This window comes from Apis cerana, linkage group LG13 (genome assembly GCF_029169275.1).
Source record: "Apis cerana isolate GH-2021 linkage group LG13, AcerK_1.0, whole genome shotgun sequence".
In the NCBI taxonomy this organism is placed as follows: Eukaryota; Metazoa; Arthropoda; class Insecta; order Hymenoptera; family Apidae; genus Apis; species Apis cerana.
In genome coordinates, this window is record NC_083864.1 from 8,218,477 (window position 1) to 8,243,460 (window position 24,984).

Consider the following 24,984-nt stretch of genomic DNA (forward strand, 5'->3'; position numbering starts at 1 on the left):
ACGGTGTTATGAATAGCGAGAACGTGTGCAATGAATCGTGCAGCGCGTGCAACTCGTGGAAAGGATATTCTATAGAAATCTGGGTTATTCCGCGCATCCGACGTTGATTATAATTTATTCCGGTCCCAGGCAGAAATGCTTCCGTCGTCGGCGAAATAGTCTCTATCTTCGAGATCGTGTTGCAATATATCACAAGTCGTGATTTCATCCGTGCTCAGGATGCGAATTTCTGCTATGATTTACCCAGATATATACCTCTTTCCCCAACCGGACTCTTCTCAATAAATACACTAAATATTATTTTCTTAGGATAAACCTGCGACTTTTCCATTGATTATCAGATTTCTCGATTGAAATTTAAAAAAAAAAATTAATAACTACTCCAGAAGAATCCAAATATCTCAACTTACTATTTATCACGTATTATATGATCGATAACAAAATTAAAATTAAAATTAAAATTCGGAAGACAATCTTTCCGTATTTGTCTCATTCGATTAAATAAATCGAACGTTGCTACTAAAAAGCAATCCTTTTCTATCTACTCAAGTAAAATAAATTTTGAGAAAGAGATGTTTCTGTTCCTCGCGTTTCACACAATTCTCCAAACTTGGCGACGCAAGTGCAAGAAAGGAGGAATTCACGTGGCCACCTTCCGCGACCTACGAATTTACGAACATCCTGGAACCTACCACTGGCCCCTCCCTTCCCCTTTCGACATGTATCGCATCCAGACCGACACAAATACGAACGTTTCGCTGTCGACACGCCACGGGCATGTTTTCTCAGCTGGTGCCCTAACTCTCGATCTCGAACGATCCTCCCTACCCCGTGCACCTTAGCCAGATCCTGGTGGATCCTTTCAAGACACGGTCGGCTACCCACAAAGGATCTGCCCTTTCATACGCACGTTATTATACTCTTTACAGAATATCCGTTCCACCTTCTCCCTCGTTTGAACGAGTAGATAAACGAGAGAAGAAGAGGTAGAAGAGATGGAAGGGAAAAGGAGGACTCTCTCTCTCTCTCTCTCTCTATCTCTCTCGGATAACTAAGGCTTGCGTGTTGGTGTTTTACGTCGTGTGTACGTGCATATACGCCCACGCTTTGTGAAGATCGAGAGAGCTGGAGGGCAGGGTGGACGTTTCGACGAAAGCCTCGAGATTTTCTCGTTTAATTTGTTGTTATAGCTGCTTGAGACGCGAGGATCGGCCCATCCCCCTCGATCCTCAAACATTCATTATGTTTTTTTGTAACACATCCACCTACGCGACTGGAATTGCGGCTTTTACGCGCCACCCTGCTCGCTCCTCTGGAGATCTGTATTTCGCCTATATCGTTCTGTGTGTACGCCCGTATTTATTAATAGAAGGAAGAAAAAGGGATGGATTAGAGGGTTGCCGTTGTGCACGAGGGCGGAGGCTGCGAAATGTGAACGATATATTGAGGAAGAGGTAAGAAGTAAAATATTAATTTATAATATTTAAGTATTTCATGTAGTATTATGCTTATTGTAATTATTAGAAATGCTGGAATTTGTGAAAAAAATGTATATTCTTTGCATATATTTCCACACAAAAATCTGTTCATCAGCGTATAATCGCATAACACTATAATTCTATAATTATCGTATAAATTTTGTGTCACGAAAACTTTTCACAAAATAAATAAATATATATATAAACGTAATGAGATAAATCCATACTCACATCGCACGATATATTTTTCAGCTTGCACTAAGAACGATATAACGATATAGAACAGATAGAAATTGCACTTGACGAAACTCAATTGAGCAATTGATCGCATCTTATCGACGGTTGCGTCACGGTTTGCATCTGATGCGATTAGGAGGCGGTATTATCGCGGTCCATTAGCGATTGTTTGTTAAGAAAGAGCAAGTCAATCTTCCACGTTCGACGAATCGTGATGAATGCAGTTCAGACAGCCTCGAAAATCTAGTGAACCGTTTACAGGGCCTAGGCGGATCCCTTCTGTCCGATTTGCTACATTTTCCTTCTCCTTCCCTCCTCTGTTGCCTCTGTCAGACCTTGCTGTTAGCTTCTGCAGACGAGGATTGGCAAAATCCAAACTTGGATTTCAAGGAGAAAGAGAGAGAGAAAGAGAGAAGCGTATTTCCCTCTGAGAAATTATTCTTCGATAAGGATGGCTCGTTAATATCTTCCCATACGATCCGTAAATGTGCTGAGGAAAACGTGGCGAGCATCTCTGGAAGGAAACACTGGTCCCATGCATTCCAAAAGAAGAGGGTTTCTGTCTTTCACCGCTGTTTTAAAATCCTCTTCCGATATCATGCCATCGCGATCCACGTCCAATTTTTTTATTAACAAATCTATCAAATCCTGTACAAAAGAAAAATATATTGGTAATTTTTGAAAGAGATTAATAAAATATGAATGTGAGCACATTTTTTTTTTTTATTTATCGAGCAATAAAATTTCAGAATCAGTAGAAATTGATATAAGAATCAGAACAAGGTTTCTTCGAATTTAAATTAAAAGCGAGATAGAAAATATATTATAGGTTGTTACCTTCACGGCTTCGTCTGGGTTTTCATCGTTCTGCAGTTTAATTAAACAACCGCGCATCATGGGAAATATGTGCTCCTTTTTTAATTTGTGTGTTCTCAAATGATCGTACGTCTATTAAATTAAGAAAATGTAAGAAAGATAATGTAGAAGAATAGATTAATTAAAAAGAACAATAAAGATGGAAAAATATGGAACAAAATGGTTACTTGATAAGCAAAATGTATCTTCTCCTCTATAGTTCCGCGAAGAATCACCGAAAGACCTTCGATCCAATTGTCACAATGTATCTATTGGAAATTATTCTTTGCAATAATCGATCGATTTAACTATGATTGAAGGTTAATATTTCATAAAATTGATATTACCTGTAAAGCATTACGTTTGTCGATTACTGAGAACATTTTGTCCACCAATATATGGCGAATATTTTCCGTGAAATCGAAACCAGCATGGAACAGATCTCGAAATAATATTCTGCTTATGGGACCCATTATCTGAACGCACTTTCGATGAATAATTGCCAAGGCTGTAAAAGTAAATGGAATTAAAAAGAATACAATGAAAAAAAATTGGTGATGGTTACTGTTAATTTCTAACCTTCAACTTCTCTGTAATTGAAATGCGTGTTCCGTGCCAATCTTTTAAATTTATTTACGTTTTTAGTCCTAAACACGATCTCCGCTAGGGTATCGTTTAACATATCAACCGCCTGTTCCGCCGGCATTTTGATTAGTTTTTCTTATACTTGAAAATTTTGAATATAAAATTTTGAAAGTTAACGAAAGATATTTGTCCCTTGAATGATGCCACGTATCATTGAATTCGATTCTTTTAAGAAAAAAAAAATCGATACATACTTCTACTTTTTAAATTTAATTGTTTCACGTATTTCGACGATATTAAAACATGTCGAATTTATAGTACTGATTAATTTATTTGTAATATTAAATTTTGTATTGTAAATTTACGTGAAATATAAAGAACTCAGCGTGTCTTCCATCGGCCCATTAGCTCAGTTGGTTAGAGCGTCGTGCTAATAACGCGAAGGTCGCGGGTTCGATCCCCTCATGGGCCAGAATTTTTTTTTATAATTTTCAAATATTTATAAAAAAGTTATTTATAGACATAGAGCTTTACTGCTCGATAATAATTCAGTTTTCAGTGTTCCTTATTACGTATATTTATCATTGTATTTCGCGTTTCGTTATTTATAACCAACAATTTTCATTATACTTATTTAAATTTCATAGATTTATATAATCAATATATCATTGACACGTTACCGATTTCACAATCTCGTAAAAATGATAAGAAACGTTGGTTACGAAACGTTCATCGCGATAACACGTTCCAACACGAGCAGATGTAAACAGATTCGTTTAATCTTTTTTCGCAGAAACTCGTAAGAAAGATTGCACATAAATAAAGTGAAATATTTTTTGTCGCGAAATAATTCATAATAAGAAGAATGTCATAAAAGATTCTCACGCGATTCTTCCATAAAATCCAAGCGAGAAATAAAACGAAACGATGATCAGTGGTTCCGATCATCGTAAAGAAAGGCGCCGATAAAATATCGTCTAATGACATCGTTTAGAGATAGCGAGGTAATAAACAAGGTGCAAAGCCAGGAGGATTTCGTGTAAAAAAGTGGAAATGGTTGAAAGATCATCCGCAAGGGTGAGCACGAGGCGTTCTGAGGACCATTGGTCACGTGGAAGGGGTTGCGGACACGGTGACTGGAATACCGAATATGGGAATTCGCGGTCCGACAGGAATAAAACAGGAATGGAATACGAAGTTTTGGCCTTTTCCCATGTTACATGCGAATTGTCGCATGATTTCGAGGAACAGAACGGAAAAGAGATATTAAGATTCTTGAGGGATTGAATTGCGGTTCAGGTTATTTTTATTAAAATCAGACATACATATAAACACACATTGCGCTTCTATGAATTTCTGTTAACTTCATTCGAGAAATAAAAAAAAAAATACTAGAAAGAAGACTTGGAAACAAAAATAGGAATATTTCGTTAATTCCAACTTCTTCAAAGACACTAACAAATATATCTTTCCATCGGTACACAACCGATTTCTCTCTAATTCTCTCCGATTCCCTCAAAATTTTAAATCTCTTCTAAAATTCACTTAACCGAACTTCCGGGAGGAGGCAAGGAAAGATCTCTCGCGACCCATAAGGTCGGAAACGCAGGCATCATCGAGCGTACTCGCGAGGCATTTCAATGATCCGAGGTCCGAGCCGACCCCTGTCACCGTTAAGCACTCAATCAAGCCCCGGCCGGGTGCTTGGAGCGAAACAATGCTCGTTCACTGCACGCTCACGAACGAAATCTCGTGGCGCGGCACGGCGTGGGCGTCGCGCTTGATGATATGCAACCGCGCAAGGGCCTGATCCGCGACGACGGGCGGACGTCGAGAGGTGGACGGGACACAGAGCGGGCGCAAGAACTTCCCTTCCCCACGCTCGACCCCCTGTAATCACGGCCTCATTAGTCCTCCGCCGGCGGATAAATTACCGCCGATGGTGGAAGGGAGCCGCATTGTTTCGCGTAAGTGGGCATCCACGGGCATCGTGGCGCGGGTTGGTTGAGAAAGGCGGCGTTGGTGAGCAGCGTTGGATCGGGCAATCACGGGACGAGAGAAAAGAGGAGGAGGACGCGACGGTGGAGCGAATTCCTCGTGTCTTCTCGGGCTTGAAACCCGAACGACCGTAATCTTGGGCTATCTAACGTTGTAAACGTAGCGAGGTGATGATTTGCGACCTCCCCGCAGCGAACGTGGCTCGAAGGAAGAAACGTTGGAAGATCCTTTCTCTCTCTCTTTCTCTCTTTTCTCTTCTTTTTCCTCTTTCTCCCTTCTCTCCTCTCCATCGACCCCTTTAGATTCAATTTCGCGGGGCGTCAGCCCGCTGACGCGACGTCCGCCCACCTTCCTGCGGGACGTTGATGTACGATACGGTGCACCGGGTCCGACGCGTGAAACTTGGGGGAGAATCGCGCGAGCGTGAATTGTTTTTTCGACCCGTGAAACGGTTTGCAAAGTAACCGTGGAGTAACTTTCTTTTTTGTTTGTTTTTTTCTCCCTTTCTTCGAAAGTTGGTTGGCAGGAGATTGAAGAGAATGAGGGATGGGATGGAGATGAAGCGTCGTTTCGAAAATATTTAACCGGCTGGAAATTTTTGGCGACCGTGAATTCGAGAATTTGGACTGGAAGTGAGTAATTTCGTTGAATTTACGATATTGTGAAATGTAGGTATATCGTAGTCTGAGCGTGTCATTATTTATTATCAGGGGTGATGCAACGTGTATCAATTTTCTAAAAATATAATCTGTATAAATATTGAATTTAATAAGTAATATTTTACGAGATTCTAAAGCCATTGACTGTTCTCTGAATGAGATCATAGGTTTTATTTGCTTTCTCGTTCACTCGTTTATTGCCTCCGTTCACAGTCGACCTATTTGCCCAAACGTTCACCGGAGCGTATCGATCTTCTCAAAAATTTCGCCTTCATCTCTCAAATGTTTGATCAAACAGCGTTGCTCTCTCGAGATAGTAATACTAAGAATACCTGAACCGACGAGCGTACACTCTGGAGCGCTAATTAAGACACGGGCAGGCTAGCAAGAGTTGCAATAGTAGCTCTAGCCGTGAGAAAGACGCATCCCCGTGTATGTTTTATAATTTACATTTCACAAGGTGCACGGGAGCGAAACACGTCCGCGATCGTACGCGCTTGAAGCTTGATTTCTACCAGTGCTCGAGGAAAGCCAAGATATTTAAGTGGAAATCACGTTTAGAAAGTTGTTTTAACGCACATTTTGTGTCCGCAAAGAACTACATTTTGATGGGGATTTGAAAAAAGATTGGCATTTATTGGATTTTTAGCGATTAATGAAAATTGTTGAATTTTTATTAAAAGAATTTCTTCCCCCACACGAACAAACTATATAACTATTAAATTGTAAATTTTTATATAGCTAAAAATTTGTTCAAATATTCAACTGATATACAAGAAACATGTAATATAATGTAAAACATGTATTAAATTTACATTATAGCTATAGATCATTAATCAAGCAGGATCAAAAATAAAACTTTGAGTTTTTACGTAAAAAAAAAATAAGAAAAAAATTAAAAAAAAAATATCATCGTCATAATTTACTCAAGATATGAAGGAAGCCATGTCATTGAATTCATTTTTTGTTTTATCCCGATACCTTAATCGGTTGCTCAGATATGACGATTCAAAGTTTTCGTAATGCTTAACATATCATGACTTATATTTTTTTCTGGAACTATTAGTACTCAGTTATATTTACGTCACGTAAATATCACGTTTATCGTCACGTCTGATACTTGTCCAATGTACGAGTGAGAGCTCCTAGTAAATGATAGACAAAGATAGAAATAGTAAATCACTAAAAATTCCTTTTCTTTACACGATAATATCTTGGGAACCGGAAATCGTATCGAGACAAATGAAAAAAAGTTTTAAAGAGTAAGGTACCACGCTTCTAATGGTCGTTGATTCGTCGATATAATGTTACTATCTTCAGAATTATAGAGCTTCAAAGTTTTCCTAATTTTAATAGGATTTAAATTCAAGATAAATGATAAAAAATTATTTTCTCTTTACACGACTATATCTCAGGAACCAGAAATCGTATCTAAATAAACGAAGAAACATTTTAAAGAGAAAAATTCTGTGCTTCTGATGATCTTCTTTTCATTGATCAAGAATTATTAATTTCGGTATAATTATATTGGTTTAAATACAGCGTTAGAGCACAAATAATTAAACTATCTGTTTTTTATCATTATTCAAAATCCAATATTGCGAAATTTGATCCTGACCTATTTTCAATTCTCTGATAAACTGAAAACTATGTAAATACGAAGTTATCTGAATCAATATTTTATTCTAATCTACATCTAAACGATCCATAATATATAATTATGAAATTATTATTCATTCCGCGAGGATGAACAGGATGCATCCACTTTTCCGAAAAACAAACTATCGAAAAAAAAAAAAAAGTAAGAAACCAATATCCCTCGAAGCTACACCTTCTCGCCACAGACCCTCCACTTTCCATCCAACCACCTTAACCAATCACTCCCGAGCGAATCATTAACAAGGTTCGAATTAATTAGAAATTCAAATCGCGACGTAACCCTCATAAAGAAAGCGGATGCCACCACGTATACGTATACATCGCTGGAATAAATGGAGGGAGGGAAAAAAATGGAAGAAAAATGGAAGATCGCGCTCAACCACGCGGCACGTTTTTTATAAGCGAGGTGATTCCGGAGTGCGCGAGGGCTCGTCATTTACAAGCGGCTCAAGCGGTCCATCATAAATTTGGCTTCCTATCGCCGGCCGGGATCGTATTTATCTAACAAATAATTATTCCCGATTATCTCGCGGGCTGATGCATGCGTTGGCAAACAGAGATCAAAGATACGGTCGGCCGACATCACCGTGGGCCTTTGTTTAACGCTTGAGCCAAGCCGAAAGGCACCGGTCAACAATTTTCGCCTTTATTTACGACGTGGCGCTGCCTCGCCACGCAGCCAACCTCGCGCGGCCACACCACGCTCGCGTGGGTGTTGATGCAAGGGTTGACCGCCTATTACCAACGGTCGCCTTCGGGGTAGTTAGACTACCCTTCATGCCCGCTGCAATCAAATTTTAGAGTTATTGCCGTGCGACTACACGGAGGAGAGGCTTGCCGAACGTTTTGCTTGCCCTCGTGTCGTTCCAAGAGGATTTGCCCCTTCCTCGGCTCGAGATATTTATTTGACGTTAAGACGCTATCGTGTTTGGTCGCTTTGGCTACTGGTGGAAATGGGGGAATTTGGGGAACAAGCGCTCGAAGGATGAATTTATCGCAATAAGAAATGCGAGAGCGAAGCATCTTTGGCTATGGTGGTAGTAAATGGTGAGTGGATTTTTTTTTTCAGATGAAAGAAGATTTGAGATTAATCGAGGAGCTTAAGTAAGTAGTTCATATAGTATATATGAAATAATATTATCGAATAAGGGATTTGGAGAAATGTTTTTTTTTTTTTTGGTACAAGTGTTGTCTCTGTCGAGAAGGGAAAAAAACGGAGATCAAACAAGGATTTCCTCGATGTTGGAGAAGATTGATTAATTGCTTCAGGAAGCGGTCCGTGAAATGTTTCCTTAGGCATTCTGTAAAAACAGACCTGTAGCCAGTGTTAAATTCATCAGCGAGAATTCATCCTTCTTAATGATCCACACTTTGCTCGCTCGAAAAACGGAAAATGATTAATAACCATCGAAATTTAATTGCTAAGATCTCAGTTGTTACAGCTGCCACATGTTTTCACAATTGTCATATATATCCTCTCACGTGCATTTTCAATTATTTAGTTTCCATTTTTTTTTATATTATAGTCGAGTACGATTCGTTTCGTTCGATTAAAGAACTTTTTGAGGTTATGTTGAAGCGAAATTTACGAACAGTAAATTAAACAATATAATAAAAATGAAATTTTACTACAAAGTAATTATCGTTTAAAGAGGAGATCCTTTTTTAAAACTGCCCTTTCATTCCTGTTTTCTTTCTTTTGCCATTTCTATACGCAGTCGCCCTCTACTTATTCTGACAAGAAGTAAGGTATACTTAATAAAATTGTAATATAGTCATCAACATGTACTTCTATTAAAGCAATTCTTTATCATAATCTGGAATCAATATCTGTCCACAATTATACTTATTTTTAATCATTGTTTTCGATGATTATCTAATTGTATTTAAAGAATATAAAAGAAGAAAACAATAATAATAAAAACTGGATAAAGAAATATATGAACAAATTATTATATACGTATATATGACGTATAAAAATAAATCTAGATCATGAAGAGAACATTTATTTTTTGTTCTTTTATATATGACGGGGATATAAATCGTTAAAATGACTAAGAATGTGATCGGAAAAGAAACTTTCGGTAAGCCTTCGAGAAGCAAAGAGGAAAGCTCGGTTCCCACAAAATGTGGACGGGTGTCTCGCGTGTCGTGAATTGTTATGTAACAACATCGTAGTAAGTTGTACGACAAATGTCGAACGAAGGCTCGAACTAAGTGAACCGTGAATCGATGGGATCACGGGCTGGCAATCCACCCCCGTCAGGGATTCTTCTCGTTCCCGCGTCTCCCTCCATTGTGAACGGAACACCTTTCGGACCTCATACCGGGACATTGTGCAATTTTTACCGAGAGAGAGGGAAAGAAACGATCGAGGAAAAACGAAGATCCGTTTTCTGAATACGTGGGTGGCGGAGTCACACGCCGCTGGAAAACTCGAAATCCGGTCTAATAGGGCGAACCGACGTTACAACACGGCTCGTTAAATTTTTCGAACGCTCGTTTGAATCGCGAAAAACATTCTTTGTATTTGAACATCTCTTTAGAAAAATATTTGCAATTGATGATACGTAGAAATTCTGTGAACTCTTCTTTTCTGAGAAGATAATCAGTCTGTTGTCGATTAATTCTTTAATGATTAGATTCAAATATAAGCTTCATACGTTGAGCATTATATTAATATTATTAAGAGAAAAGTGTAATAATTTAAATATTTTCGTATAATTGTATCGGTAATAGTAGTTAATAACGTGGCGCTAGTATCGCGCCGCCATAATCTCTGGATAACCTACAAATTGGAAAAAATCGGATTTATAATACTAAATTTAACTTAGTATATAAATCTGTGTCTATATATCATGAATACGTACAACAAACCGCCTCCATTACACCGAAATTGTATTAAAAAGGTGTCGAAAACGTGAATAAACTGCTGACGATTTCCGGTATATTTATAAACGCGTTCAACCCTTCTTATAAATGGGCCAAGGGGGATTGGACAAATGGGGTGGTCGATGTCTGGTGTCTCGAATAACAGCTCGACAAGCTTCGCTCACGGAAAACCGTCATTCCCTATCAACGCGTTGGTAAGACTGAAAAATCGTGTTGGATTTATCACTAGTGTCTTTTGACACGACTAAATCGGGTGTGTTCCTCTCCAAGAGGCGCGATGGGCGTTGTATGTGAGCTCAGCTTGTGTCGAAGTAATGACGTGAATTCGAATATCGCTGTGCACGAAGGAAACTTTTAGTACACTGAATTCAAAGAATAAATTACCTAAGTCAAGGAGAAAAATGAAGAAATTATTTCTGGGAATATTTTTAAAGCAAATTCCTGACGATGTGCAACGTGGCTTTTCGTTTATGGACTTGTAATAAATATTGGCCCGCGATCCGTTCATTGGAGAATATTTTAATTTAGAAGGGAGAAATTTCTGAAAATCGTTCTGGAAATTTTCGAACGAAACTCTTTTTGAAAATTTTTGAAAAATTTAATTTGATTATATATATATATATTTTTAATGTTGCTTAAATTTAGATTTTTTATTTTTATACGTTTGTTATTTGGAGCAAGAATCCTAGATTCTAGGAGTATAGATCTCAAACCCATCGCGTCATAATAATCCTGTTAGAACGCTTCGCTGGCCAGAATACACCCCGCTGAGAGGAGAAAGAAGGGGCCATCTCCGAACCAACCAATCTCAACCTACATTGAAACCAACTCGATTTATCGAAAAAAACAGCTTCCAAACAAGTTAACCTATTTCGAGATCGTGCAATATGCTCCGAAAAAGCAAACAAAAGCCTTTGAGCTTTAGAATCTATCACATTATTTTCTTTCTCAAACCTGCAGATTCTCAAGTAAATTATCAAATATTTCCCTGTTTTGACTCCCCTTTGAATAAAACCAGATAGAAGCATCCTTCTTTCTACCACTCGTATCGCCATCACCAGTTACCAAGCTTTTTGATCCTCCAACGCAGCACGCGCATCTCATACAAATCACCTTCCTGATAAAAAAGCATCGAGGAAAACTGATTCGAAGCGCCGAGAACTCGAAATGCTTTCCACGGAAACTAAACTCCCTATGCCCCCTATCCCAACAAAAACCAGGCTCGCATAAAACCCGAATTCCGCTCTGTTCTGCACTCGCGGAGAGGACTCGAACAGCTTAAGCTAGAGAGAGCGATACACGGATCGGATGGGAATAATTCGCGCTTTTGTGACCGCGTAAAGAACGAGTTTGGCAGTCGTCCCTGGACAAAGGGCATCTCCCCTGTCCGATCCAGGATCCGGCGAATAATCCTTTCGTAGTAAATTACACTTTAAAGGAGGCTTTCGCGAAGATCGGCCACGAGTCGCCATTAAATCCCTTATACCTCCTCCTCCCCCTCCCGGTATTGTGGAATTTGCTTGTAAACAAGATTTAGGGATTTGTCGGGCGTAGCACGAAAATATGATAAGCCCTTTCCTTCCTTTCCTTCGCCGCCTCATCTTTGTCCCTCTTTCAACCCCCTCGCCACATAACCCTCCTCCCCCCTTCTCCTCGTACTCGATCCTCCCTTGGACTTGCACCGTCGTGTTTATGAAACGTAAAACCGTGAAAAAGCTCGCAAAGAGGATTTCGAACGCTTTTTGACCATCGGGAACCGAGTAAAGATTGGCCTGGTGGACACGTTTTCGTTGCATTCGTTTCTCTCCATACGGTATAATGTCCGCGGAACGCGATATTTTTAATCCACTTTTTTCCTTTCTTTCTTTTTTCTTTTTTTCTTTTTTTCTTCTTTTAACCGAATATCAAGTACACACCAGGATCCAGGAAACTTAATATTCTATCGAGGCTCTCGTGTTCCGCCGATTCCACGTATTATTTCCACGAAAGGGGGAGAAGGGATTATCCCGTGGACGGCTATACACTTTTTAATCGCCCGCGCCCCGGTAACCGGATCGCGCCGATAGATCGAGGTTTATCGATCTTAAATTACCGATACACCGGGAACTGGGTCGCGTACTACCCTTTTTTTCTTTCTTTTTCTTTTTTTAGCTCCCACGTACGTCCTGGCCCTCGTCGTCGTTTTTCGCCTTTCGGCTGAACTGACAGTCGATGCATTAAGGATTACCCCTCTGACGACGGGGGAATCTCGATTAATCACTGTGGAGAGAAAGAAGGCTTTGACAGTTTGGTATACGCTCTGTGTGTTTTTTTTCTTCTTTCTGTATTGGTTTCGATGATACCTGTGCAACTCGCCTCTTCATCACACGTATGCACGTATGTATCTAGGCGTCTAGAATCGATCTTGTCCCAAAACTTGTTCCTCGAGTGAATCAAGCCTGTAGAGAATTTAATTTCGTATCGTTATATTTACAAGAATTCGATTTAACCTCTGATCGATCGAACCGTACCAAACACAACAAGACACATTCGTAACGATATCGAACAATACAATACAGAATTACGCGAACGGAAGATACACAAACCGTGCAGAAATCATTAATAATAACAACAACGTGGAGCTCGTTACCAGGCCAGTATTCATCGTGGCGTTGAGTACGGCGTAGTGTTCTGGGAGTTGCTCACGACGAAAAGAGGGCTACAAAGTGGGGTAAAGTGGGGCCACGTAATCGAAGGTGGCGACCTCTATCAAAATCTGATCCTCGGTATTCGATAATTCGTGTAATTGCGAGTTTCCGTCGGGCCCGGAAGTACGAAAATTGATGGTTGCCCGAGCCGAACGGTCGACAGGGACGGTGTACGAAATCGATGAACGGGACCAGGACCTTTGCCACGACGACTATTCATCAAAACCGCGGATCCTTAATTAAACCTATGCATACAAGCGTAATTAAAAACATTGTGGCGGATAGAGTGGAAAGAGTTCGTGTTCCTTGGGCAAATAATTTATATTGGAAAGTGTATTCGCTGCCTCACTGCTAACGAGAATCGATTTCCTGATAATTAAGAGAGGGGGACCACTGGTTAGAGGTTTAATTTGCAATATTTCATAAACGGACGTTCCATCGTTGTCACGCGCAAACGTGTGGAGTCGTATCGTGCGATCTGTTTAGCGTCAAATGCGCTTTCAAAGTTGTGGAAACTGGTATGGAAACTGGTTGCTCGAGAATCTTCGGAGAAAATTTGTGATATAACACGAAGAAAACTAACCGAATAAATTATTCGTTGGAAACTTTGTTATACGCAGCTTTTACGCGATGCAAAATGTATTTACGTGTATTTACAGAATACATTTTTTTTTATCTCGTTCCACATCTCATTTCTATAGTCGTATAAAAGCTATATATAGTTAAAGTACAAGCAAATAGTTTAACCAACTAACGCAAGAATTCACGTGGATCGGATAATTACTATAACATAAAAAAATATATTTTACGATATATTAATATCTATCAAAAAAATCGTGACCCTCTTAAGAAGACCATAAATCTTTGGATTTATTTTCGAAAAGATTTATTCTCGAAATGAATTTAAGATTGGCAGCATGGAGGACAGAGCAACAACGTTATTTACATATCGAGAACGCGATCTTCTCGTTCCCTCATCAATGTCTCAGGTACGCGATCGCTAATCATCGAAGCAGCCTCGATACGCCGCAGTCGTCACCTCTGAATTTACCAATCAACTTATCGTAGGGCCGATCGTTTAATTGACGTTACCAGGAGAAAGTGTTAATCTGGCGGTGTTAAACAGATGTCCGACCGATACGCATCTTTAATTTCGCCTCTGGTCCGGTTTTAATTGGACACGATGAGATACGCTTGTGGTCTCGTTATACTTGAACGGGTTTACTTTGTTAAATATCCTTGCCCGTTCCATTGTTTCAGCGGTAATAATATCGTATCTGATAATAGTTCGAATCGAGATCACGTAGAGTCGAGAGCCAGATCTCTCTCTCTCTCTCTTTCTCTTTCTCTCTCTCTTTCTTTTCCCTTCATCATTTTCTACAGTTACGCCTAATCAAATCACTTTGTCGATAGAAAGTGTCAAGTAAAAGGAAGGAGAAAGCGTTGCCATTGGTTTGCATCCGCTCTTGCATTGTGTGTTATTACTACGCCCACGTGGACCGTGGATCGTGAAATTGTAACGGTTTCGTCTGTACCGTGTATTTTGAGAAGGATAATGAATTTGATTATTTGAAATGGGGACGATTGGAACGAAAAAAGTTTGGAAAATTATTTATTCGATTGTTCGTTTATGCTATAATTTGTATCAAACTCGAATTATTCTATTTTTAATGTACTTTAAATTAATATACTTTAAATAGTCTTCCAATTTATTTTAAATAATATTTTTGAAGTAAAATTAGATAGATATTTGAAGTGAAATAGTAGATGGTGGGTATAATTTATTGCGAGTATTTCAAATATTTTAAGATAAAATTTATTATCCATGAAATACTGTGTTTCACTTTCGTCATCACGTTAGAATTAGATGCAGAACACAGAATAAATTTATCAAAGTAAAATAGTTTCAGGGAAGTTAAATAGCGTTTTAAGGATCCGAAAGAAAGAAATACTTTTGAAACAGGAAACATAAATTCTCGTATGCACTTAAGGCAGGAACGAAGATTCGTAATTCTGATTGCATCAGGAAAATTATACGATTTTTATTTCGGTTGATCGAGAATCTCTGATGCAACGTGAAAGTATGGGCGAAACCGAGCATCCATATTCCTTTATTGGCCACGTCGAACGGTACTAAACAATAATAATTCTCAATCTCGAAGTGTACGAATGTTTTATAATGAACTTTATATAACAATATTCGTATCCGAAAGAGGGATATATAAGGCAAGGAAAGAAATGAAGATTATTTTAAACGAATTGATATCGATCGAGAAGGGGCCACAGCAATCAGAAAATCCATCAAAAATCAATCAAGGAAATCGGTGATCACTATTATTACTTTTGCAGCGAACGTTGATAGGTTCAAGGGATCGTTGTTCGTTCTATAATTCCGTTACTCAAATTAGAATCAGTTACGAATGAGGAGTAAAAGATTATAGAATACAACAAATGAAGATAATAATAAATTATTGCTTCCATAATTTCTCTTATTTAAATAAATCGATAATTTTTTATTTTTTTATATATTATTAGTAAGTACACAAAATTTTCTTGTTTTCATAATTTCTTAATTATTACGTATTTTCTTTTTATTTTTATCTATAATTCATTACTTTTTCTGAAAATATTTACTCTCTACAGTTAAAATTGAGGGAGAGAATATTATCGCTTCTATTATTCATTTTTTTGCAGAAAAAGCCAAAAGTGGTGAAGGGATTGCGTGCCACATATCATGGAAACTGAAAAACAAGGAAATGGTGCATGATTTCAAAAAAAAAAGATAAACAATCTGTGCATGGTTTCACGGAGAGATCATCGATAAATACAGAGCAGTAGTTTTGCAGCTTTCAAAACAGGATCCGATAAATCTTTTTCATTCGAGCATCAATGTAGGAAAATGTAATGGCCAAAGCAGAATTTCTTTGTATCTTTTTTTAAGTATTCCATTGAGAAATCCTCGATTGTTTTGTGTTTTCCATAAGCGAAGGAACAATGAGAGATATTCTTGTGAAAATCTTGGATGGCCACTTGGTGATAGCACAGTTGTTTCGAAAAATGGCCGATAAAAACTAATGTTTAAAGAAAATTTGATGCGCATCGGTTTTCGTTTGTTTCTTTTGTTTTTGTTATTTTCCTGTCCGTGCATGAAGAAAATCGAAGGGAGCGAGATCGATGTTCAATATCGACTTTACGAAAAAGATGTCCTAATCCGCGATTGAATTTTAATTCGAGATTTAAGCTCGCTTTGTAAGTTTCGAACTCGATTCAAACTCGAATTTAAATTTAAAATTCTGATTCGATCGGAACTTGAAATTTCGCTTTGAAATTTAAATTTTATGCTTAGCTTCTAACAAATTTCTAATTACTTCAATCTCTCCTATCATTTCCTTAATTTACAAAATTTCCTAAAAAATAATATCACATTTTAAATCATACATGAAGAAATACGAAGAATCGAACTATTCAAAACATTTTCAAAACGTAATAATATCCATTATTTACATCAAGCATACTAACCCAACCAAAATGTTATTCCTCCTCCACAACTCAAAACCTAACAATTACCCACAAATTTAAATCTACTCTTCAAAACGTTCACTTCCCAAAACTTCCTCAAAACACCATTAAACTATCTTCTAAACTATCTCCAAAGTACGCCCCATTAAACCAATTCACCCACGGACCCCTCCTCCTCCTCCTCGCGCTGAAAACGTGCAAACCAACGCAACACGAACCAACTCCCCATCTCTCTCCAACGCCATTTTCCCTCCCATTCCTTGTTTTGCCCCACAATGCGCCACAGTCCCGATATCGATCGCGGTATAGGAAATTCGTTCAATTAAACTGGCTGGAATTCCAATCGCAGGGGTCATCGCGGTGCACGAGGAGTTCTCCACCGCGGAGCGGATCGGCGGAGGCCGCGTGCGGGGAGGGGAGAGGACGTTATTTCTATTCCACGGAGGAACTGGTTCTCCGCCACGTTGGAAGAGGAGAGCGCGCGCCGCGCGTGCCACTCGCGTGTGTCACGTGTCCCTACGGTGAGGTGAGAGGCGAAGAGGTAACAGGTAAGCGAGGCGAGGCTGGAACCGCAGGTAAATACACTTCTTCGTCGCGGGGACGCTCGTAAATCCCTACGGTGTACCGCGAATTATTGCGAAATTAACGGCGGCGAGGCTCGAGCCCGCGGCGCACGTGTTGTGCGAAAAAGAAAAAGGAAAAGGAGGGAGGGAGAGAGGGTGGGAGAGAGAGAGGGAGAGAAAAATTCAGGCGTACGATTATGCGTGGCTGGTACAGATAAGCGGCGTGTTTTATCGCTCGCCTGTTTGCTTCTGATTATTTGGTATATGTGTTACCAGTTTATCATCGAGGATACGATTGAAGGTATTATACGGTTTGGGAGGCTTTGTGGTTCGGAGAATGCGGTTTTTTCGGTTGGGTTCGTTGCGTATTTTTTTTTTTGGAAAATATAAAATGATCTTCGATGAAATGTTTTTTTTCGTTATATTTTTTTTAATGATTTTTTTTAACGATTTGCCGCGATCTGATAGGTAATGAAATTTTATGTATATTCGTTATAAATTTCATTTTTGGAAAGTAATATTATAGTTTTTTTTTCTTTTTTGTTTGATTTTTTGATATTTTTGTCGAATTTATGCATCGAAAAATAAACAGAAAAATAAGCATTATTTGCACATTTACCTATGAAAATTTTATTATATCGAGGTAATGTGAATAAATGAATTTGAATGTAGATACATAAAAAAATGATAAATAAATTTTTATAATTGTCATTAAAACTTTTTTACGATTTTTTTTTTATATCTATTGAAAAGGGAAAAATTTTTCGAATTTTCTTTTAGAAACATTTACGTTATAAAAATTTTATTGCGCATAAAAATGGTATAAATAAAATTCGTATCATATTAAATATAAATTGATATTACGTTGGCATTTTGAGAATGTGTGTATGGGATTCAGAGCGTGTATTTTATGCAGGAATTTGACTTACTTATGTCATATTGAGGTATTTATGTTTCATTAATACCGAGAGATTATTATTTTTATACATGACAATGTCTCTTTAAAATGCAAAGAAATTGTTAAACTGTATAACATATCGTTATGCTCGAAAATGGCTTCGAAATTATAGGACATTAAGAAACAAGTTCTCAATAATAATATTCGATGCATGATTTCGAAAAATTTGCATTCTTTCGATTATACATCAGCATCTTTCTTCACAAGTTTTAATAAACCGAATTCTTTGAAAATTACAATTTTATATAAGAACAATTATAACTACCTTTCCATTCTACCCGTTCTATCAATATATTCCAAAAATCTGATCTACAAATTTCCTTTCCTTCGCCTTCCCTTTCCTTCCTACCATCCCATACCCTAACCTCTGAAAAAAAGGGAGAGAATACGATGAATAAATAAAAACAATGGCAACCTATAACCCCCGAAACAAACACAGCGCAACACTTACACGAGCAAAAGGAGAAGCAAAAAAGAAAAGAAAAAAAACATAACCAAGTAAACCCGGCCACCACTCGAGGCGAATCCGAAATAATTTAACGAAAACCTTAAGAGGCACGATACCACGTAGGAAACCACGCGAGATCCACGCGCGTAGCGGCCTTTAATCTGGCGGCGTGGCCATTAGGGATGCGTGCGTGTTGTAACCGCGGCACTGGCTGACACGGATGCGGGATTTCGCCTCGTCTAACCGATCCTCCCGAGTTCTCGATTCACGATTCCGTGGAAGGGACGCGATTCGTGGATGCTCCTTGTTATTCCACGTAGGTTAAAATCCCAGACAGGCGAGCGCGCGTATACGTACGCTCGGGATCGGGATACGCGCACCGTGGGAAGCGGCGTACGCCGATGGAAATGCTAATTTTATGCGATTCCCTCGTAACCGCTGCCGCTGCCGCCGCCGCTCCTACGCCTTGCTCCTCGCCGCCTTCTCCCCCCCGATACGTGGTTACGCAATAAAACCGGCAATAATTGTGAGAACGTTCTCTCTCTGAGCTCGAGAGGCCGAGAGGTGTGCGCGCAACGCACTCCTCTGCGTGACGAGCCGCCATCAGGATGGACAGAGTCTTAATTCCTCGACCTCGGAGCACCGGTTCGCGCGATTTACGCGCGCTCTCGCGGTCAATATCGTGCCGAGAAATCTGAATACTAATAGGGCTGAGTTACGGGAGGGGAGGAGGGAGAGGATTGCGAGGATTTTTTGCGCGGAGAGAAAGGTTTTCGAAGAGAGAAAGAAAGGTGGAGAGTTGTTCTTTCGAACGTAATATGACGTTGTATTTGAATGTTGAAAGAAGGTAAATTGGTTATCCTAATCCCTTCCGCGTTCGTACATGAATCTCGCCAATATTGAATATTTAATTAAGCTTCCTCAAGAGTCGTTCCGGATTGAGAAAGTTTAATATTCCCAACTTTCTAAAATCTTTCTAAATCCCCCGGATAAACTTATTTCAGACCTATAAAATGTTAACTCCTGAATCTTTGGAAGTTGTTATCATTAAGAAGGGATCCTGCTGTCTTCTCCTCGGATGAAATTCTTGAGCAGCCTTTCCCGGAAAAGCTCTGAAATACTGGTGAAATGGAACTGAAGCTAGGAGGTGGTATTTTGAAGCTTGTGGCGGAATAATTCAGTTTATAATACCTAGCACAATTCGGCTGCTCTAGTAGCTCAATCCAAAATAACTTTCTTTTCAGTGAATAACTAAATAATTCGCGTAGAAAAAAATTGATTCGTTCAAAAGAGAATAAATTATACTGTCAAACGAATCAAAGTTAAAATTAAAATCCCTAATTTAAATCCCTGTGAAATAAAATCCAGCTCATCCAAGTTAAAATTAGGAACAGAGAGCTCTCTTCTCCCAAATTGATTTGAAATAACGATTCACCAGCTACGCGACTCTGTACACCTTCTAAAAACCCTAAGATACTTAGCCGAAATAAATTTTATACAATACCAATTTATCAAATTCCATCGAAATCCACCTCGTCCCTCTAACCCTCCTCTAACCAACCCTCGATCTCCCGAGGAACCCATAGAACATAAATCAATGTCCATAGTTGGGAACGGCCATCGCGAAAATTTCGTCTGATTAAAGTCGCGACGTCTGCCCTCCTCCTTCAATATCCGCCCCAAGGATATTCCATATTCCTTGGCCACTGGCGTTTATTAAAAATAAACGAGGCAGTCGTTTGGCCTCTCTCTTTATCTCTTTCGACGGTGCCATTTTAATCGTACATTTACGTACGCGTTAGATCGAGATATCGCTGGATGTGTGTGTGTATATGTGTATAGGGGAGGTGGGGGCGGCTGGTCCAAGTTTCGTAAAATAAACAGCGAAATCGAAGGCAGCACGGTTCTAAGAATGTTTCGACCCGAATTATGAATATTCATGAGATCGGGGCCAGCGAGAGAGGATGCAACAACGTGTCTCCCGCGGCCTCACGACACTTTTATTTTTCTATAATAATAGCAGTGGCTGGCAGCACGGAATCGGCGGCGGCACGGTGTTCACCACACCGCTTAAGCATTTTATCGGATCATTTATATCTCATGAAGAGCCATAAAGACACGCGTGTATACAGGGAGGAATGGCGGTGATGTTTTGCATGAGAAGTGGCCGAAAATACACAGGAATTAATTAGGCTGCCATAAATAGCGGTTTTTCTCGTTCATTTTTAATTCCTTCTTTCCTTGCTTGTAAAGCTCCTTTCCTCTTTTTTTTTATTTTTTTTTTTTAATTTTCGTTTCCTCTCGAATACTTTTCGATTCGTTTGTTTGAAGGCGTGTTTCTCCGAAAGAGAAAACTTTTTGACAACTTCCTTGATGCCGCGTAACGCACGGTTAAAAATATATTTGAACGTAACGAACCAATGAATACATTAACGCTCCCATCTCGTCGATTCTTTTTTCCCGAACCGATTTCTCGTTTAATTTACAACATCCGCGACAGAGAGGGCTGGAATATACCGGAGGAATTTGCATTTCCTTGCTCCGCCTATTAAACAAAGAGCCACGGCTTTTACGGTCCTTAAATCATCGTACTGGCTGCTCGATGATTTAGAGAACGATCTCTTTGCTGTTTGTTCACGTGTGAATCTCTTGCTGCTTTTATTCTCCCTTCGAAACACTTGTCTTGTAATTGAATTTCGTAACAACTGATAATCTTTGTATAATTTTTCTGAATTTAATTTTTTTCTCCTTTAATTTAACAATATTTGACTCGGCACTTTCGAAACGTAACCTGTATTACACGAAATAGCTATGGATTGTAAAAAGTAACAATGTAAAAAATGCATAAGCAGTTGTCACGCACAAGATAACGAAATCGAAATCATCATTTGGAAAATTGTATCCCCGTAAGAAATCAGATTGAATTTCTATCTCTCGGAATTTCTAATTTCAATTCGAAACACCGAACGCCATTTCGGTTCCAAACACCTGATGCAGCATTCGAAAATTCACTATCGAATATTCAGCATATCAAGTATTCAGGGTCCGGCAGTAATCCAGAGTCGGCGAATTTAATACCGAACGGTGAATTTGAAAGCCAAAGGGGGAGTTTTTATTTTCGAGAGCGACTGCTCTCGTTAATCGAAAATCGCCAATGAACGCGAAGTTCGCGCGACACCCGGCTATTATAGTCGAGGTATCATTTCACCGGACAGCCTTCCACAGCATTCTCTTCCGTTTTCCACCCTCCTCTCGAGCCTCGATAAATATGCAAAGCAGGCAACTCGCTTTTAGGAAAAGTGGAACTGCTCCACCGTTATACGCCTTCCCCGCGATCGGTTGTCCATCTTCCCACCTTTTGACGTTTTAATAATGGCGTGGAACGACGTGTATACACTATAGGCAACGATTAAGGAAGCAAATCTCTCTCCACTTTTCTCTCCACTTTAAAAAAAAGCCCTCCTTCACCACCGATGATCGTCACCGATCACGATCGATCGACACGTAAGAAACTAAGATCCCTTTTATCTCTGTTTAGGCGGCGAGGCGAAATAGAATGGAAAAGGCTGGCCACGTCACGGACGTGTCAACATTGATTTGGGTCAGGAGGAACGGAGAAGCCGATTCGAACGGTCGATAAGGAAAGTGGTCGAACGGTAGTCTGTAATTAACGACGTTAAGGAGAGGAGATTTTTTTCTGTTTATGTTCGTTTCCCATTCGGCCAGCTGCACACGTGAACACGCGTTTCACGCGTGCACGCCTCACCTTCTCCCCTTCTCGCTTTCCTCTCGTGATAACTTGCAATTACATTGATTGGTTCGCGGATTTTAACCGAAGACCGGGTATGTGCGTTCATATGAGGGTCAAAGGTGGCCACGAAAGGAAGCAGAGAAGAGTTGGAACGAGAAACGAAATTTTCGAATCTGCAATAGAAAGAAACGGATGATCGAGGTGGTTGGAAAGCAAACCGATCGTGCGAGAGTATCGGTAAATAGTAGCCAGATCGTAAGGAAGATAAGCGATGGATGGTTGAGATCGGGGAAGATTAAGAGAGCCCGGTGTTGTAGATCTGGAGATAGACGCGTGGAATTTTCTTTATCGATCAGAGTTGTTAATTGAGGAGAGTTGGAGGAAGAAGAAATTGATTAGAAAGTGAAGAATGGATTGGGTGTGTGAAGGAATGATTTGTGGATCGATGTATCGATGCTTGACAGTTGTATATGTTGGAATCAGGATTTTATACAACTCAATCGATGCTAGTTTCCTCGAATGGTAAATATTTTTTCTTCGTTTTTCGCGATGACGAAGCTCGATACGAAAGCGTTTGATTAAATTATCGTTTCGATATATCGCAATTGTCTGGATGAAACGTTACAACAAATTACAGAGAACAATTATCGATCGTTTTGTAATTTTGAAAGTTAATGAAACAACACCTCATATCGAGGGTGAAATTTATTATATAACGAACTAATATGCATTATTTATGACGTAAAAATAATACAATAATGTTAATTGTCTTATACCGTCGATTATTAATTAATTTATGCAATATCATAATGAAACACCATCACAATTATAATGGAACAATAAACAGTGGATCAATAAGTATATACAAAAATAATACGTATAAATCAAAACTTGCTAATTAATAATAACAATTCGATCAAATTCATCCTTTACTTCAAACAATTCGAAACAACTTTTTTCCTATTTCCCAACTTTCGACTGTTTTAAATTTACAATCTCTCGTCTCGCAAAATCCTATCTTACACATCATTACCATCAAATTATTTCAAATCCTCGTCCATTTTTAAACAATAAAAATATCCTCGCAAAATTTCAAGGTTTCATCGATTCCACATCATCTTTCCTCATCCCTCCAACCAAATCGTCCAGCCAAAACGAATTCATCTCGTCCTCGACCAATCAACAAACCAACAACAACATTCCTCCTTGTTAGTCACCCAATTTCCAATCCACACCGCAACCTTACCCGCTACTTTGCTTAGAAAAGATACAAAAACGAGGGGCGCTTCTAAACACACACCGCTGCTCCAAACTACCAAGTTTCTCACGACCAGGAACGGGTAGCAAGGTGTCCGCCTGTTAAACCTATGGTTGTCGATCTATCCGTTGCCTTGGATGCATACGGCGCACGGCTTCCATTCTTTTTCGCGTGTTGCAAGCCAGCGGCGATCGCGAAACGTGTCATTAGCGAAGCGTAAAAGGGAGCATCGATAAGAAAGGTGTTGAGAGCGTGGGCCAAGAGATACTCACGACGATTCGTTCGAGACGAGGATACACGATCGATCGAGAGGTGTTGAGTTGAGCGTAGCGTTGCGAATAGGTGTTTTCTAACGGTAGGCGTATGCAACACGTGGTTTCCTCTCGAACAATCGCACAAATCATCTGCCGAGACGCCTCGATGTCTGTGCACCAGCTGTATCGATCATCCGTGATTCGATGATTAAAAGAAAGGAGCAGCTCTCGGTATACATCGTAAAGTACGATTTCCAAACTAGTAGAAGCAAGTCTAACAACCAACATTCTTTCAGGGGTAGTTTTAATAACAACGAAGTAAAAAAATAGTCTCTGATAAGACTATTTGCATTCGAGTCGTCCAGAAACAATTTCATTTTCTAAAAACCTACACGCTTGTTTCAGGAGGACCTCAAGAAGCTTGTTCTCCAGCGTCGTAGAAATTAATCGGCGGCCAATGAAGGAACACGAGGGGACGGCGATAGGATTTTTTGCGAGGCGTCTCGATTCAATCGAAAGAAGCGGGGCCCCGAAGCGTGATTCATAGAAGAGAACTCCCCCTCCCCTCTCTCTCTCTCTCTCTCTCGAAGGGAAAGAAGAAGAAAAGGAAGAAGGAAGAAGGTGGTCGAAGGCGCGAATCGAGTAAATTGGCGGGGAAGTGGGCCGAAAAAGCCCGGCTGCAATTTCGGCCCCTGGGGGCGAGCGCGGCGCCTCTGGAACGATAATTGATATCACCTGCCATGTAAATATCGGTTATCGGCATCGGCCCCTCTACCTGCCGGTGGAAAAAAGGGCCGCCGGGAAGAAAATTACCGGACAACCGTTGGCGAGATAATTACGTGTTGGTTTTAGAAAAGGGCCAAGCACCGGTTAATTCCACGCTGCGCGCGACCCGCGCGAAACGCCGCCCCAAAACCCGATTCCCCGCCGATCATTTTCGCCCCGAATAACGTTCCCTCTTTCGGGAGATGCGCTTCCCTCTGTCCTCCGTCGCCACGCTTCCTCCCACCTAATAATTTACGATGGACGGAATTCTCTTTTGTTCCCGGCGAAGAGAACAAGAGATGAGAGATCCAAGCTGCGATTTTTCATACCGCAAGTTGAAAGAGTTGCGATTTCAAATTAACTTTAATGTATTTGCAACTGGTATTTGGAATTCGAAAGTGAAATTCCCTTTTTTTTT

General features: G+C 39.7%; 1 protein-coding gene, 1 long non-coding RNA gene and 1 other non-coding gene across 4 annotated transcripts; 2 read left to right on the top strand and 1 right to left on the bottom strand.

The window, feature by feature from the left end:
• Window positions 1-1,535: 1,535 nt before the first annotated feature.
• LOC108003992 (calaxin-like) lies at window positions 1,536-3,996 on the bottom strand. The gene is made up of 5 exons (XM_017066588.3): window positions 3,150-3,996; window positions 2,918-3,078; window positions 2,759-2,839; window positions 2,553-2,663; window positions 1,536-2,363 (listed from the first exon to the last, which is right to left on the bottom strand). The coding sequence occupies exons 1-5, from the start codon at window positions 3,274-3,276 to the stop codon at window positions 2,175-2,177; spliced, it is 669 nt and encodes a 222-aa protein (XP_016922077.1). The 5' UTR covers window positions 3,277-3,996; the 3' UTR covers window positions 1,536-2,174.
• Window positions 3,554-3,627, top strand: Trnai-aau (transfer RNA isoleucine (anticodon AAU)). Its single transcript has one exon. It is a non-coding gene; the product is annotated as a tRNA-Ile (tRNA).
• Window positions 3,997-13,898: 9,902 nt separating the features above from the next.
• Window positions 13,899-23,178, top strand: LOC108003986 (uncharacterized). Of its 2 annotated transcripts, XR_001767148.3 has the most exons (5): window positions 13,899-14,039; window positions 14,119-15,584; window positions 15,745-15,951; window positions 16,919-17,117; window positions 22,077-23,178. It is a non-coding gene; the product is annotated as an uncharacterized LOC108003986 (long non-coding RNA). The 2 variants fall into 2 exon arrangements; XR_001767147.3 differs by having other exon boundaries at window positions 13,899-15,584.
• Window positions 23,179-24,984: the final 1,806 nt, after the last annotated feature.

What these genes read in the sequence shown, in the direction of transcription:
- LOC108003992 (XM_017066588.3), bottom strand. Translation starts at nt 3,276, where the DNA reads ATGCCGGCGGAACAGGCGGTTGATATGTTAAACGATACCCTAGCGGAG. An exon ending in ACAAACGTAATGCTTTACAG is followed by an intron (nt 2,840 to 2,917) that starts GTAATATCAATT and finishes AATTTCCAATAG; the next exon opens with ATACATTGTGACAATTGGAT. An exon ending in ACCCAGACGAAGCCGTGAAG is followed by an intron (nt 2,364 to 2,552) that starts GTAACAACCTAT and finishes TCTTTTGTACAG; the next exon opens with GATTTGATAGATTTGTTAAT.